Source organism: Mus caroli, unplaced genomic scaffold (genome assembly GCF_978045245.1).
Source record: "Mus caroli unplaced genomic scaffold, Mus_caroli_1 scaffold_7, whole genome shotgun sequence".
NCBI classification, from domain to species: Eukaryota; Metazoa; Chordata; class Mammalia; order Rodentia; family Muridae; genus Mus; species Mus caroli.
Genome location: NW_028227262.1, coordinates 47,276,589 through 47,294,622, shown reverse-complemented (window position 1 = coordinate 47,294,622; position 18,034 = coordinate 47,276,589). Strand labels below are relative to the sequence as shown.

At 46.5% G+C, this 18,034-nt stretch overlaps 1 protein-coding gene across 1 annotated transcript in view; it reads right to left on the bottom strand.

Moving 5' to 3' along the window:
* Positions 1-17,631, bottom strand: part of Pdzrn3 (PDZ domain containing ring finger 3) — a 224,618-nt gene extending 206,987 nt beyond the window's left edge. Inside the window, exons 1-2 of the mRNA XM_021165184.2 lie at positions 16,874-17,631; positions 1,646-1,732 (exon numbers count right to left, since the gene is read on the bottom strand). Of these exons, the coding sequence (XP_021020843.1) occupies positions 1,646-1,732; positions 16,874-17,596 (810 nt within the window). The 5' untranslated portion in view covers positions 17,597-17,631. The remainder of the gene's footprint in view (positions 1-1,645; positions 1,733-16,873) is intronic.
* Positions 17,632-18,034: the final 403 nt, after the last annotated feature.

Sequence of the window (18,034 nt, the reverse complement as noted above, 5' to 3'; positions counted from 1 at the left end):
AGACAGATGACGTTCATCATTTTATCTACTACATATCGTCTCTGACAAAGCTGTCAGTTTTTAAAAACAAAACTTTGTTTTTGAAACTGTGGTTTTGGCTAAAAGCTACAGAAATTCCACCATAAATCTCCTGTCACTCCCCTTGAGTGAAAACACGGTGCAGCGAGTCACTGCCCACACTATTTCAGAGCCCAGACCCAGCACTGACTGCATCCCGTTTTGATCACGTCTCTGCACATCCCTCAACTCGAATCGTTTGATTATGTCTAGCTGCCCCAAATCCTACCCCTGCCCTAGGGGACCTCTAGATCTTGTAAGCACTGCCAAATCCACTGTTTTCTATCTCAGTGATCTTCAAATACTTTCAAAAATGTGTGTGTGTGTGTGTGTGTGTGTGTGTGTGTAGACAAAACACAGTTTATGAACCCAGGCATAGGGGTGCTTATGTAGAAAACCAACACTCAGGAGGCTGAGGCAAGACGATCACGTGTTCTGGGCCAGGGTGGACTCATAGCAAGAGCCTCTCTCTAAACCTAAACGTTCATTTAATTGAGCAGGGTCCTATGTTTCCAGAACTCAGTTCAGTGGTCCTTCTCTCAGAGCCTTCTCCTTCAGAGCATCTCTAGTGGCATGGTCCTCTCCTACTCCATCAGTCTCTCCATAAAAATGTGAGCCCCAGGAGGGTGGGTGAGACATCCCCAGCTCTGCAGAGCTGGTACCTTCTCCTACTTCAGGATTCAACCAGCCATCTCCTCTAGGTTTTTCTGACTGCCACCATTTCCACCCCATTTTTTCCCCAGTCTAAGATTGACACGTAGACTTGTTTTGTGCCTGACAACCCCAATCCCCACCCAGCAATCACTCCCTGACTACAGGGTCCCAGGCTCTTTGGCCTCTACTGTACCTATCAGTCTCTAGCAAATGACAGTGCTCAGTGTGTATTTGTTGAATGAGCAAATCTTGTTTTCTCGAACTATTTTTAGTTGGTAAACAAGGTCTAGCAGCACACAGTCAGTTCTAGACCAGAGGAAGAGACAGCAGGCACTCAGTGGATTCTCCTCAAATGCTGAGAGTCTGAAGAGCATCCCTCGTCATCCCCAGAACTCTTCCTCAAGCCACTTTCCTCAAAGCTAAGCTAGCAGACAGGAATTTGGCCTCTTCCATCTAGAGGAGGGACCATTGAGGGATGGGATGGCGAAAGAGCTGACCTGGGAAGAAACAAGGAAGGGACTGAACCTTGTCTAGACGAGTATTGCCAAGGTGGCAAAGCGTAGTTCAAGCTGTCATTTCCACATGGGGCACCCACAATCTAGCTCAGTTGGGAGGTAACTGGTCATTCATGTCTAGCTACATCCATATCACACAATTCCATTCAGCCCTCCTGCTACACAATCACCGAGGCAACCCTAAAGCTCAATCATATGAAAGAGAGGAATGAGACCAATGTTGTAAAGCAAGAGTAAGAAATGTCAGACAGATATTACTGATCAACGTGAAAATATCACACACACACACACACACACACACACACACACACACGCGACGACAGAGGAGAAGCTAGGGAGCATCCAGGCCTCATCCTTGACCCCCAACCTCCAAAGAGGAAAAAAACAAAAACAAAAAAACATTTTAGCAATTAACATACCACACAGGGCCGGCCGCCAATGATATTGAATCCCAGGGAGCCAGAGTCCCGATGCAGGACAAGAGTCAGGCTTTTGGTCTCTTCCCCCTGCAAGACAACAAACTAGTTAAAATGTTGATTTGCAAACAGGAAATTAAGCATTTTTTTTTCGTATGCAAGGAGACTCAAGACTATGGAGTTAATTGCTTTATAAATTCTTATCTCTTGAGAAGTTTGGCCAAGGAAACTTTTAGAACCCAATCTGAAATTCAGCCCTGCCTTTAGGACCTTGCATACATGCCTGGGATGACCACAGAAGAATGTCTGGAGGCGTCCAGACAGGCCCCCAATCATTCATTATCGATGACTCCTAGGTCTACAGATGCAGTCTTCTTTTGGCCCGCTGGACTCTGGCTGTCTAGACAGCCACTCTCTGTTTCTCTATACTTCTCAAGGACAGCATTCATGTCACATCATGAGAGGGTCAAATGGCAATCCTCTTGGAAGTGTGAGCACATGCAATGGCCTGTCAATATCATCTCTGTTTGGGAGACAGAGTATGTGTGTGTGTGTGTGTGTGTGTGTGTGTGTGTGTGTGTGTAAGCAACTGACAGATGCAAAATGTAGACTGAAAGCAGAAAACCCTGAACAGTGCTCCAGAGGGGAAGGGCTCATTTCCACATAGTCATTACTGACTGATATGTAGGAAATGTAGAACCCCTTAACACAAGACATGCTGGAGAGAGCTAGATGTCATGAAAACCTCAAATCCAACAAGCTGTAGTCACCTGGACAGGTCACACAGGCAGCCAAAAGGGACAGAGATGCCAGGCACCTCAGCTAACACTCTTAAGCGATAGGAGAGCAGTAAAAATAGAGCCATCTCATGTACAAACTGTTACTTCTTGTTCTGTGACATATACACATTAAGTTCACTAACGCAGCTTTAAATATTTTTCTAGTGAGACAGTTTCCAGCTCTCTGTATTGGACACCGGAAATTCATCCAGATGGACTGGAAGTCCATCTCTTACTGTGCTCTCTTAGAAGGGTGAACAGTTAGAAATACATGGTACTTTGAACAAGTGATCATACATGGCTTCCATGCCTGGCTTTCATAACAATCAATGATGGAAACTGTACAGTTACACACTAATCCAGGGCAGATGGCTGTGCTCTGACGATCTCAAATGGTGTACAAAGAAGAATGCACGATCAAATGAACCCAAAGCTTACTTTCAAACCTACTGTGTGAGAATCATGAAGATAGATGGAAGGGAGGGGGGACCAAGGGAGGGAGCAAAGAAGAGAAGGGAAGAGAGGGAAGGGAAGTGTAGGAGGGAGGAAGAGAAAGAGGGAGGGAAGGAGAAGAGTAAAAAAAAAATGTTATTATGCTCCATTTCCAATGGCAACAGCTAATATTTTCAGTTTTTGCTATATGCCAAAAGTTATACTCAATGTGAACTGCTTTATTTCATGTACTAATTCACACAGTTTTATAAACTGATGCTATTCCCATCCTCCTAATATAGGTGAAAGATTGTGCCAAAGAGATTACCTGTCAATGAGCTAATATATAGATGAACACCTTCCAATTCTATCCATCTTCCACACGGCTTTGTTTCGGTATAGCATATAGAAGGTAATTCTATGCAGGTCTGCAAAATCTATACCCTGTTCCTCATGCTTCTACTGCTAACATTTCAGGAAAGGGGTTCAATGTAGGAAGGTTTGCCCAGGATACAGAAACAGAACAAAATCCTGAAATTGTCAAAGAATGCTATCTGAGGTGCTCAGAGACTTGACCTTGGGTTTCTTTTGAAGGATTAAGACAGTCATGCCCAAAACACAATATTCCTCAGCTCAGCAACAGCTTGCAAAGAACCTTTCCCAACAATCAAGTTGGCCTGCAATTCCTTGCTAGAGGCAATCCATGAGAAGAAAGGAGGATGCTTCACAGCCACCTTGAACTAGTCTGGCTCCCAGACTGGATTCCTATGGCAGTATGTCACCTCGGGCTGAGTCACAGCAGTAAGCTAAGGTGTAGAAGAGTTGCCAGGGATGGGATGCTGAGATAGCTAAGATGAAGGTCAGCAGGAACTGAATTCTTTCATTTCTCCACCCAACTACCAAATGCCATGCTCTGTTCTCTTCCCATGGGCTTCATTCTGTGTTTCCTCTCCTACTGTGTTCTCCAGCAACCTTCGCTTGCTCAGTTTTGCAGGTGAGCTATGAATTATGGTTTTCACTCTCAGATCCCATATAAACATCAGACTTAGAAACATTCATCTCTGAAAAACTTTGTAATTTGTTTCTGGGTGCAAAATATGTCAGAAAAGAGTTGTAGAAATGGTTTCCATTCAATTACATTTCACCAACTAAAGAGAAGTATGCGGCGGTGTGTGCGAGAGCTCTCACCCATGCTGCCGTCCTGACAAGTTATACTTTGGTATAGTGGTGTCTTCCACTTACGGGAATATTTAAGCAGTACTGGATCATGTGGGGGTTTATCCCAAGCCATGCTATGCAATTATCTCTGAAATTCAGGGTAGGGGGATCAGACAAGGGAAGGGGTCCAACTTAATGTGAACAGCTGATTAAGCGACACGTCTGTCTCTCAACACAGGGGCACAGGGGCAATCACACATAGACTCAAGGTTAAACAGAAATAAAATGAAAGCCCGGAGACTAGAACTGAAGTCTGTGAAACTCCAGCACCCTTGCTCCCTGTGGGATGGTTGTAAATGTTTGCACCCTGTCCTAAATCTGTCTGCACCAGCTATGTCAATCTGCCAGCTGAGGGCTCCATACCTCCCAGGAGAGCTACAATGTGGTCCCACAAAAAAAGGGCATAGTACAATGTCATATAGTAATAGCGGAAGGTTGAACACTCCTGGATTATAAGATAAGGCAGCTTTTAAAGTCTCCCAAGCATACTGGATTCTATAACAGTAACTGTGAAGAGTGAGAATGCTTTCAGAGCTTGATAAATCCCCAAAGTACCATGCCCCCGACACCAACAGCACCATAGGTAAGATCTTACACTCACAAGTCATGACTTAAGTCACTTTCCTAATCCACAGAAAGGGATTAATAGCTTCTTCTCATGCCACAAGTACCACGATAACAGATGATACAGGCAATACCTCACAAGGATCCACATAAGCCTAAGTATACCGGCCCGTAGTAAGTACTCAAGACATAAGCAAGGCTGAATGCTGAGATGGACCTGGCTCAGCACTGATGCTGGGATGTTCCTTAACCCATCGGTCACTGTTCCCCCAAATCCATTCAGTGGAGAATAGCTTAGTCAATTGTAAGGCAAGCTTGAAGAACTGGCACCAAAAATAAAAGAAAATTTAAAAATAAACAAAAAGGAAGGTACTACTATGTGTTGCATCCCTCCCTTTTTTCCAAGACTGCAAAAGTAACTCGAGAACACCGATGGAAAAAAGACCAGGTAGACACATTTCACACTGGGGAGGGCATGTGTGATGATTTAAAAAAAAAATCAAGGCAGGCAGCTCAGACTCTGAGCAAAGCAGAGCCTAGACTGGCAGACAACAAGGTGGGCTGTAGGCCAGAAGAATGATAATGGGACACAGGACACAGCCAGGCGGGGGCAGGGGTGGAAGGCCCTAGAAACAAAGCAGATGGAAAGCAGATGCCACTTATACCCGCACAAACCCAAGAAACTATGAGCTTGACTCTGAGTTGTGGAGGCAGAAGGGAGAGGGAAGGGGAGCAGAGTCCTTAGGGGAGGGCCACACACTCAGGTCAGCACCAAGGCCCACCAGATCCCGGGGCTTACTGCTGAGAAGAAAGCAAGAGAAGAAGACAGCAGCAAGTAGAAGTCAGGAAAGCCTTCCTCGGGAGTTTTGCCTTCAGCTGTCCAGACTCTGCAACAGTGCTCATGTCTCTGCCCTAGGACCCAATAGACAGAGGAGCACGTCACTGGGTAGAAAAGAAAAGCAAGTAATTATGGAGCGCACTGACCTCATTATTTCTTGTAGCTGGACAGACAGATCTAACACATACTGTCAAGCTACTGCCATTCTAGAACTCTAGCTAAGGAGATAGCTGGGTCTTTGGTGTGATGTCGGTCTCCTTGGGATAGCCTAACATCGTTGGGGTAGAGAAACAGATTAGCCTTAGAGAAGGGGCTGTACTCAAACACGGGCATGAAACCTCCAGAGGCCCCAGGACAGCAGGCCACAAGAAGAAATAAAAGCCTACTTCCCAGTACCATTAATGTGATGTTGCTTAAAATCCCTCTTCCCTCTTCCCTCTTCCAATACAGACCTGTTGGATCATCTAAACTTTCAGTTGCTCAGCTTTCAACCCTACAGCCAGCTACTTAAGAATCTGGGGAGTGAAGGAAACTTCAGGGTAGAAGTCACATATTCCATGTACTGCCACAAACCTCTTAATGATGTTTTCCCCCCTCAGGGACTTTTTTTTACTTAAAGGCAGGCCACATATATGCGTGGTCCCATGGGATGCTATGTTCTGGCGTCAGCCTGGTGTAACCAGACTTTATCATGTCCTCAAGTGCCAGAACTGCCTAACACATGTCTCTGTTCATCTCGTTACGTGATGTGTTGCTCCACTTTGATTGTCTGGGAGACACTCTCATAAGGACTGCTCTTTCAGCACTGAAGAGTGTGACCTGCCCTCTACAGACAAAGTCCCTATGCATTTCAGTCCTCTTCTGTCACGTTTCTCTGACTTCAGAATCTTGGGCTCAGGCTATCACTAATCAGTATGTCTCTTTCAGCATCCATCTCTGCTGCTGTCACTATGAACTCTTTCAAAAACTCCTTTTTGAAAGTGAGGGCTGTTCCTGGCTCAGTGTAGTTGTGGGTTCCTGCAACAGGGCAAGCTGAACTGGAAAGCCGCCCAGTGGGGTAGAGGGGAAATGAAACTGACCGACCTGCCCAACTGACCGCTAGGCTGTCTGGGGTGACAGGACACCTCTCAGCTTCAGATTAGCCAAGCTCCCTGAGGCCCACACAGCTGGGAAACAGGCCTGTCTGTTGACTAGTGACATGAAAGTGCTGTATATTTGGCTGTCACCAAGCAAAGAATGTGCAGAGCTGGGGGTTGGAGGGACACAGAGACAGAGCCATCTGCCAGAAGTTCTGTAAGGAAGGGCCGGGGATGTCTTCACTCCCTACACTTGAAGCCCTTTGTCTTCTTTGTAGTTCAGCCTTTGCCATTCTCAATGAAGGAGCATAGCCTAAGCCCTCCTTATAATTCAAATTCCAGTTGAAATAAAGGGATCTCAGAGGAAGAACAGAAGGGGGACACTGTTTGAGCCTAAGGCAGAGGTGGGTGATGGAGATAATACTTGAATACAAGTTTCAGTTGGATGAGACAAGCATGGGAACAAAAAGAGGATGTGTGACTTACCAGGACAGTTTAGAGAGAACAGAGAGAGATGAAGGGCCCAGGAAGACAGGTACATGGGACCAAAGGACAGTTTCTACGGGGACTTTAGTTCTGCCAAATCACACATACAAATCTGCAAGCCAAACAGCATGTGTCCAGAGAATAATGTAACAGAGACAAAGTGTCCTCACTTCTGCTCTACTCAAAAGTTTGCCACATTATCTAAATAAAGGACAGAATCCCCGAGGGTTTGATTTTGTATCTCCACGAGCTGAGCTCCACATACACATCTCTAATTTTTACCATTGACTCATTTGCTTTCCTAGAGACTGTTCATAAGCAATGATTCATGGAAACAACCAAACACGATGCAAAACACCGCTGCCATCAGAACCTCAAGGGCGACATCCTCGATTGTCCATCAAGGGTGTGTTATACTGTGAAAGTTTGTGTGCCCTCAATATCCAGACTTTAGGAGGTTAGAAAATGGCTCAGTCAGTAAAGTGCCTGCCTTGCAATCAATAAGACTCTCATAAGAGGTGATGGTACACAGATAATCCCAGTGCCGGGAAGGGGTGTGGAGACTAGTGGATCCCTGGGGCCCTCCGGTCCACCAACCTACCACACATACCAAGTTCAACACCACTCAAAGACTCTTGTCTCAAAAACTAAGGTGGACATTACCTGAGGAATAACATTGAATGTTGCCCTCTGCCCTGCAGAGCCCCCTCCATGCACATACATATGTATGTATATGTACATACAACTTAGACATTTTAACAATTTTGTTGAAATCATATTTAAGGGCAATAATATTAGTGGAAGAAGGAAGACATGTTGAAAGGTGTTTAGAAATCAGTGCCTTCAAAATAGGCCCCAAAGGGCCTCTTACCTCGTCTATAAAGGCATAGGGAAACACACACACACACACACACACACACACACACAAAACAAAACGACCAAAACATTGTCTGTGAACCAAGGCTGCTTCAGGCCTTCACCCAACAACATTGAATGTGCCATGTTTGTCTTCTTGGGCTTCTCAGACTCCAGACCTTAAGAAACCAATTCCTATTGTTTACAAGATGCCCAATTTATGACATTTCTTGTTACAGCAATCCAAATGGACTAAACAGGGTGGATAAGAGTTTGTAAAATTTTGTTTTGAATGCTCTCTCATTATGGAGTACAGGACAAGCCTTGAATATGATCCCCCTGCTGTAGCCCTCTGAGTAGCATGGTAAGAAATTAAAAATTTTTAAACATCCAAAAACTCACCCAAAGTATTTTCTTTGCCAAATTACAGAGAGCAAAGTCTACTTGACTTAGCAACTGTAAAACCATTATTTTCCTGTTTTATAGGAACTGGGAGTTCTTCTCAGAGTCCCTGAACATCAGGGAGAAGACACACATGAGCCTTTAGGCCACAGTGTCTAAGATCTGGTAGCCAGGTCTACTCTGGATATCTTGCATCCAACCCTGACCCTCAACCTGATGGGACTCCCTTCCCTCTCTTCATGTTCCTGCAGTGGAGCTATGGGTATCTGAAAACAGCTCCTAGCAAACAGGGTGAACTGTCTGCCAAGGACTCATCTGGCATACCCATCCCCAGTTCCCAAGGTTATGGTTGCTGCAGGCCACACTCAAACCAAGGTTATACACTGCCTCTGCCCTGTTACACACCGGCAATTACACATATGGCATGGATGAGAAAGATGGCCACCCAAGCCCATCTGGTAGTTATTTTCTTTACAAGAGTAATCGTTGCCTTCTACCAATCTCTTTCTTATTGGAACTAGATTATTAAGGCACCATTACTGGGGCCAGGGGGAGAAGGGTAACCTGACAGATACAAAGTTTGAATAGGCAAATAATAAGAGTTAGGGTGATTTCAATTCATAAGTAGGTGTCTGACTGCGCCCTTGAGCTAAAGATGCTCAGTTTTGCCTTTGTACCAATCAAAGTCCACCACAGTACCTGGTACTTAAGGACATAGGGAACTGAACAGCAGAATATATTTGGAACAATTTTATCTACTTCCTACCTTGAGCCCCTCTTAAAATAATTTGGATTAAAAAATGAAAGAAATGAAGTGCTACAATCGCCTACTGGACAATATCATTTTGTTGGTTTGTTGGTTTGCTTTGTTTGTTTGTTTGGTTTTTATCTGCTTTGCCTGAGTGTCTCTGCTAGCCAAGCTGGTCTGTACTCCCCATACATTACGTAGGATCTGTAAACATGGCAATTTCTGCATAGGGAGGAAATCCATGCATTGGAAGGCAAGAAAAACCAGCAGAAGGAGCCATGCAAGCACAGTGGTCAAGGTACTCAACTGTCTGGGCTCTGACCCTGTCAACTGTAGGGAGTGACCAGGTCTCCCTGAGAATGAACTAGAGACTCCATCCACACTCCAGACCAACACAGAGCTAGGCACAAATAACAACAATCCTTCTGAGGCCCATGGGACACTGCAAGAGAGTACTTCTCAGAATGACAAACTAGTCTTCTTTTTTTTTTGTTTTTTTTTAATTTTTAATATTTTTATTACATATTTTCCTCAATTACATTTCCAATGCTATCCCAAAAGTCCCCCATAGCGCCCCCCACTTCCCTACCCACCCATTCCCATTCTTTTGGCCCTGGCATTCCCCTATATTGGGGCATATAAAGTTTGCAAGTCCAATGGGCCTCTCTTTCCAGTGATGGCCAACTAGGCCATCTTTCCATACATATGCAGCTAGAGACAAGAGCTCCGGGGTACTGGTTAGTACATCATGTTGTTCCAACAATAGGGTTGCAGATCCCTTTAGCTCCTTGGGTACTTTCTCTAGCTTCTCCATTGGGAGCCCTGTGATACATCCAATAGCTGACTGTGAGCATCCACTCCTGTGTTAGTCTTCTTTTAAATTTTAAAATTTTAGTTAAAATATGATTACATATTTCCCCTTCCCTTCTTCCAACCCCTCCTGTGCTTCCTTCTCAAATGTGAGCTCTTTCTCTGTGACTATTATTGATGTGTGTGCATAAATATGTTAGTATGTAAAAACAACCTGATGCATCTGTTTAGGATTGCTTATATGAATATGATTTCAGGAGTGACTAATAGGTCTTGGATAAAGTATTCTTATTTTGATGAAAGTGTATGAGATTGAAGTCAGGAAACACTAAGTTTAAAGGCAGCTTTGCCCTTCCCATCTCATTTCTAGTTTTAGCCAAACTGGTTTAGAATGTGTCTGGGTGTTTTTGTTTGTTTGTTTGGTTGGTTGGCTAGTTTTTGTTTTTGTCTTTGTTTTTTGGTGGGGGTGATATTTTTGATTTTGTTTAGTTGTTTTTCTTTCTGTTTTGTATGTGCATATGCATATACCTGTTCCTCTGTGTGTACACATAGATTCAAGTATGTGTTCATGTACGTGGAAGCCAGAAGTCAAGGGCTGCTGTCTTCCTCAATTGCTTTTCTCCACAGATACATATACGAGTGTCTATATATTTCGAGACTCATCAATTCAGCTAGGCTGGCTGGCAAGCAGGCAACAGGAATTCTCTGCTCTCTGCCTCCGTCCTGCTGGCATAATAGGCATGCACTGCAGTGCTCACGTTTTACCTGAATGCTGGGGATTCAAATTCAGATCCTCAGTGCTTTACACAGCAAGCTACTTCCCCAGTCCCTGGCTTAAAACATTTTATAACCACTCCATGAAAAAAAGAGAAAACCCAGCTGGAGAGTTCTATGTAACAAGAGTGGTGTTTCAAGACACTGCATGGCACCTTCAGGTGTCAGCATCAGTAAAACCTGCTGGATACTTTTAAGGATTCTGCTTCCAGTCCAGTGAGAACTACCTGACACTCGGACACTCTCTTATCAAATCCACACCCAGAGAGGCATGCATCACCTCCGAACGCTAAAAGAACCACTCATACATTAATCTCAGAAGAATTTCCAACCCCAACAGCTATACACGCTGGCTCCAGCATAGCTAATATATCTGTAAACCAAATCTTCATCTTCTTTATAAATCACCGAAACAGAGTACAACTGTCAGCCTGCAGTTCTTGCAGCTGAAAGAGGCTGTTTTGTTAAACACACTAAGGAACAGCTATTTGCTAACACTTGTCTGAAACAAAGAACACCCAAGGGCAAACACGGAATAGACTCATTTCAAAGCCTTTGCACATCTGGAATACTTTCTTGACACAATTATTTGTTAAATTAACTTATCTCCAGTTTTAAATGGCCAAAACCAGTCTCAGGGATTTGAAGCTTCTATGCAACTTGATCCGGGTGGATCTCATAGAAGAAAAACAAAGTCTCCCAAAAACCTGGAAACAATTTGACATATGGATGACATAGGAAAACTTATTGTTTGTAATACAAGTCCATTCTACATGAGCAACCTGAATGTTTTTATGGCTGATAAGAGTGGCCATTTAGAATGCAGGGCCCCCAATGGAGGAGCTAGAGAAAGTACCCAAGGAGCTGAAGGGGGCTGCAACCCTATAGGTGGAACAACAATACAAACTAACCAGTACCCCAGAGCTCGTGTCTCTAGCTGCATACGTAGCAGAAGATGACCTAGTCAGCCATCATTGGAAAACAGGCTCCTTGGTCTTGCAAACTTTATATGCCCCAGTACAGGGGAACACCAGGGCCAAGAAGTGGGAGTGGGAGGGTAGGGGAGCAGAGTATAGGGGACTTTCAGGATAGCATTTGAAATGTAAACGAAGAAAATACCTAATAAAAAATTAGAAAAAGTTAAAAAAATTACTTTCTAAAAAAAAGATATTTAATGTTGCTTCAAAAATTGAGAAATTTAAGTAATGTAGAAAGATATTAAGGATTTTTGTAGCCATGAATTGTTGTTTAAACATATAAAATGCTGTGGATATTTTTGATACAATTGGTTTTAATTTTTAGAATATGTAACAAAAATTCCTCCTGATATGATCTATGAAAATGAATTTTTATATATTTCTCTTAGAGAGAAAAATATCATAACAAATAAATCCTGAAATTAAAAGAGGAAAAAAGAAAAAGAGTGGCCATCTAGGACTTAGGCAACACAAGGGGAGGACTGTAGCAGGGAGGAGACAGTCCTCCACCAGACAGACCCTTCTAATTAGAGAGCTATAACTAGCATAAATTTTATGAACAAGGGAGAGCCTTAGGATGCCAGATATTATCTATAATATCAGAGAAGCCTGGCTTCTGGAGGTAGTGATGCTGGACCAAGATGGAAAGGAGATGAAGGCAATTATTTGCTAAAAGGAATAAACCTAAGGGTGGACAGAAAGTCCCAGGGCAAGAGGAGAGAGGTAGAAAAGGAGTAAGTGCTGAGAAGTATGATTGGAAACACCATCCCAGGTAGAGAAAGAAGCAGGTGCGAAGGCCCACGGCTAGTTAGTTGGGAGCCTGGAGGCTTAGCCACAAAGCCCTCAGAACTCAGTGAAGTCAAGACAAGAGAAAGGAGAGCACCAGCAGGTGGATGTAGTTGGATGCAGTTTGCTAGACTGCCTTTTCCTGTCCAAGGCAAAGGAAGTAGAATAGAGTGAGATATGATTGACACTTGAAGGAAGGTATTGCTAGTGATAGGTAACGAACTATGTGAAATGAAAGGGTTTGGGGAAGAACAGCTTGCCGATCCAGGCAGGAGATGATACTGGGATGGGGATGGTTGAAAGAAAGGCCAGTCTTGTTCCCCATTCTGGAGTGGCTGCAGGTAGATCTGATTATCACAGCTCAGGAAATGCTGCTCCCCAAGGTGTACTAATGTCAGGGTATGGCGCTACCCAGGCCACACCCACTAGTCAGTAACACAGGCACAACAGAAGTCAGCCAGTGCAAACAATTGGCTGTGCTGAAGTTGAGAACCTCTGCCTGAGACAGAAGATTGTCTGAATGACCTAAGAGAAGAGTAAACAGGTAGGTGCAAGACAGGTTTAAGAGGCAAATCAGGGTCCTGTGAGTGACTGGACGCAGAGGGTCAAAGGGCATGGGGGTGAGCTTCAAGTGTCTCAATGATGCTGAAGTTTTACCAAGGGCTTCAACCTTGCCAGAGAGCAAAACTAAACGTGTTCTAGAATGCCCCTGCTCTTACAAAGAGGTAGGTAGGTCAGGGTGGGAAACCGAGGGTGGAAGCAAGTCTCTTTAACTGAAGTATGGCACTCATGCCAGGCCTTGTATCACGAGATGTGGCCTCGGGCAAATCAGAGGTATCTTCCTAGACCACTGCTGTTGATATCAGCTTTAAAATATTATCCCTGATCTTAAAATGTTTAGACAATGATCTGAAGGGTAGGAATTAATTCAATGGTTGAAGACTTGCCCAACATTTATAAGGCTCCCACTCCATCACCAACACTGCACAGAGGAAAAAATTGATATAAATCAGTGGTAGTATACTTGCTTATCATGTACAAGAACTCTTGGTTCCTGAGACTGGCTAACGGGTGAGACTGTGGAAAATGGGTTTTACCACATTCTCCAAAGATTCCTAGCCCCTAGGGGCCTGAAAAAGCAATAAAAACACTTCAACCAGGGCAGGCCACACAGGCCAATATAGTCAAATCTGGGGTGCTCTGGTGTTGTCAAAAAACTGGATAAAGACAAAATGAAGAACGTCAGATCATTTATGAAGCAAGTTTTATTATATGCTTCAGTTTAGAATGGAGAAACAAACAGTGGGTTTTAGAAAAATATGAAATAAAAGTTTTGTATCTGAGAGTTTCCAGGCAACTTAAATCCCTCTGCCTCTGGAAAAGAATAAACAGAACCTAGGAGGGACAGAAAGTTGGCCCAATGAAATACACAAGTCCTTAAACAGCTCCTAACGGGAGGAGTTGCAGCTGACTGTAGATTGGAAGAGCTGACCCTCTCGGCAAAGCCCAAGGAGGGCTAACTTGGGAACAAGAGGAGCAAGCTTCCTTAAGACCTCATCTGAGGCTGGCTAAGGGTTAAAGCCCAGGAAGCCAGCTAGGGCAGCTTTTGGACCAGGACATCCTTGATTGTCCCCAAGCCTGGAGTAAAGGTCCCTGTAGGTCCTGAGCAGGGCTCCACCTTCAGGATGGAGTTTTTCTGTCTCTCAAAATCAACATCTTGTTCCTGAACTTAACACCCCTGATTCTCTGCCCTAATTACCCAACAGAGCTCCAAAACACATCCACAATTTTTATTCAAGCATCATATTTTTGATTCTAAGAGAGAGTTTACTCAAACATCCCAGAAAGAAAATAAAAAGGCAAGAAGAAATAATAAACTATCTCAACAGTGAATGATGTATGAACTCAGAGGGAGTGAATGGCTTATTTATAAATAAGCGTCACTCCTAAGACGACACAGGAAGCCCAGAGGACAGCATAAACAAGAGACACTTGGGAAAGCCTTTGCCCAAAGCCTGGCGCCTGATTGAAAAGCAAGCTCAACCCTCTGTCTGGGTGAACTGCAAGCTCACATCAGTCTCTTGTGCGCCTGTGCGGTCCTCTGTGAGCCTCTGAGCTGTAAATATTTGCCCTTCGCCCAGAGCTGGCCAGCTGTGGAGACTGCAGCTGACAGACAGGCCAGGGGCCAGAAAGGGGGTGAAGGGTAGAAACTTGCAGGCCCGGAATGCAGGCGTGGAAGAAGGAGAGAGGGAGGGGAAGTGGGGAGAACAGAGCAGACACAAGTCTCTGGGGGACCCTCTCTCTGCCAGGCCACCTGGAGCAGCAGCCATTGTGGCAGCAGCAGGGTCCACACCCCTTGCCAGGCAGCAGAAGCACCCAGCTGTTGAAAATGTGGCACGCTTGCCTGCAGGCAAACCAGTGGTTTTCAAGTGAGGGAATGCAGTTCCCTAGAGGACACTTGACAATATCTGGAGACATTTTGAACTGTTGGAATTTGGAATAAAGTCGACTGGCATGGTGTAAGTTGAAGCCAGGAGGAGGACAAATGTGCTACAGAGTATCTGACAACAGAGACTCCCAGTAACAAAGCCTTCCCAAGCCCCCAAATGTCAGCACACGCCTAGACTGAGCCAAAGTCTAGTCAAACCCTATCTTCTCTGGGAGGCAGAACCTAAATCCATGCTTTTCTCATGAGTTCCACTGTTGGGATTTGGGCAGGTCAGTTCCCTTATCTATAAGGGTTAGATGAAGTGGAAAGTCCCCCCGACACACACACACCACTGTTGGTGGCCCTTAATAAATAGAGAATAACAGGTCCCAGTGGTTAAACTGAGACAGGGCATAATTGTGGTTAAGAACAGGGCCTAATGCTGTGACCCTTTAATATAGTTCTTTATGTTGAAACTGTTTCTGGGCAATAAAATAAAATTACTTTATCGCTACTTCATAACTATAATTTTGCTACAATTACAAATTGTAAATATCTGATGTGCAGGGTATCTAATATGAGACCCCAACCCACAGGTTGAAAACCACTATGCTAGAGAGACAAGTATGGTCAAAACCCACCTCTGAACCTTTAAAGCCCTGACCTAAGCATACAATTGTCCCTCCAGGAACCACAGTTTCTCCACGTACAAAATGGTAAGCATTGTACCTATATTTTTTACAAGACGGGGGAGGGAAGAGGAAGAGAGGGAGAGGGGGGAGAGGACGAAAGAGACAGGGAGGGGAAGAGAGGGGAGGGGGATAGAGGGAGTGAAGAGAGGGAGAGAGGGGGAGAGGGAGGGAGAGGGGGAGAGGGAGGGAGAGGGAGAGGGAGAGGGAGAGGGAGAGGGAGAGGGAGAGGGAGAGGGAGAGGGAGAGGGAGAGGGAGAGGGAGAGGGAGAGAGAGAGAGAGAGAGAGAGAGAGAGAGAGAGAGAGAGAGAGAGAGAGAGAAGAAATGGCTGAGAAGTGCTTAAGCTGGTGAACCTCAGGAGGGGAGGCTGACATAATTCCTGATCAGCAAGGGCAGGGGAATGATACAGGAGTGGTTTAAGGTAATTGCAGGTACTCTCAGCCTGGCACTGTGCCAGACCGTTTTCTACATCCTCACCTTGATGGAAACAATATCATTTGACGGGCTCCAGGTAAACCGAGGCACCTGTGGAGGCTAACCCACAAGCCACTCAGCTGGTTACCAAAAGGTGGAGCTGGGGGCTAGCACTTATTACTTTCCAGTTATTGGAGCAAGTGGATTGTCGGGTTCTTTCTCGATTGCCCAAATGAGTTCTCCTATGGGGCCTGGCTGTGTTTTCCTGCTGTAAGTTGTCAGGAGCCATAGTTTCCAACTTTAGAGAGGGATTGAGCTACTTGCTCAAGGTCAGCAGCCAGTGAGTTGGCAGGAAAGTGCATATTTGAATCCAGCCTTTACACAGGGGCCTCTCTCCTGGCATCCCTTTCAAGCTGCACCATAAGGGCTCTGCTGCCACCTTTCCCCCTTTGGATCGCAGCAGATACACTCCAGGTCGCCCAATGGAGTGTCACATCCACGAGGACCATGGATCTGATCTTAAGCCAAGATGAGCAGCTTCCTGGGTCTCAGGCTGGTGTGCAGGGCAAAGCCTCTCAACACCTCCCTGACTCTGGAGTCACGCTCTCTGTTCCTACCCTACACTTGGTTGTTAAGTTCCTTTTAGTGTTCACAGACACACTCTGCCCCCCCCCCCAAAAAAAAAAAAAAAACTGCCGTAGCTTCAATTCACCCTATATGTCCTGCCTTTTGGGACCATAGTTTCTCAGTTGGGATTAGTTAAGTAACCTGCACGGAGTGATGCAGCTGGCAAGCGCTGGTAACAAGAGGAGGCCGGAGATGCACCCAGGAAGACCCTGGCATCCTATATTCAACGGACTTGGGTGGGACTCTGGACCAGCTAAAGAGGGTGGAGAGAGGGAGGGAGAGAGAGGGAGGCATGGAGAGATGGAGAGAGAAGAGAGATTGCCTACCTTGCCGCCTGGCGGCGCGGCCACGCAGCGGCTGAGCGAGTCGAGGCGCGCGCTGTACTCCGTGAACTTCTTCTGGTAGCGCAGCGCGGTCATCTGCAGTTCGAGCTGCGCGGCGGCCAGCTGCGCCACCAGCGACTTCTCGCGCTTGCCGGCCCGCAGCGCCTCCTTCTTGAGCGCCTTGTGCAGCGCGCCCAGGCGGGCCTGCAGCGCGCCGTTGTGCGCCCGCAGAGCCCGCGCGCAGCAGTGGCCGCCCGCTCGCTGCTCGCCGTGCGTCAGCGGCAGCCCGCAGCCCTCCTGGCAGCGACCCACGGGCCGCGCGTCGCACGCGTCGCGCATGTGGGCCTCCACGTCGCGTCGCAGCAGCAGCTGGCCGCAGCCCGCGTGGCGGCAGCGCGCGGGCGCGAAGTCGCAGCGCTCCAGGTGCTCGGGCAAGTCCTGCAACTTGACCACCCGGCCGCAGCCCCGCGCCGCGTGCGCGCACTTGATGTCCAACTTGAGGATGAGACGCTTGAGCGGCAGGACGTGGTTGAGCTCCTTGGCCGATAGGCGACCGCGACAACGTGCGGGGCAGCTGCCCTCCTGCACTACCCAGGGCAGCACGCAGCCGGCGCAGAATACGTGGCCGCACGGGGTGGTCAGCGGGTCCTCCAGGACCTTGTGGCACAAGGCGCACTTCAGATCAGGGTCCACATCGCCATCGAAGCGATCCAACTCGAAACCCATGGTGGCGGCCGGGGCCCGGTGTCGCCGCCGGGCGACCGGCCGCCCCCTCCCTCCCTCCCTCCCTCCCTGCGAGGCGGCCCAGACACGCCGACTACGCCGCCCGCTCTCTAGCTCGCTCTCCCAGGACTGAGCCTAATTGCTCCAGACTTCCTCGGAAAATGCCCGAGGAACAGGACTCCTCCGGCCGTATTGGCTCGAGCGCAAGCGCACTAACATCCTACCTCTGGGGCCTCACGACCCTCTTTTTGCCAAAGGGAGGGGGCCTCGAGGCACAAGAGGCTGAGTTTGACCACAAAGCAAGGAGACCTGCTAGAGACCGGAGATGGGCCCCCTCTTAGGGTCTCCTCTCCGCTTTCTTGGAGGAAGACAAAATACGCCAGCAGAGAGCATCTCCCTCGGTTTGGAGCTGCGTCTGTGGCTCTCGCCCACAGAAGTTTC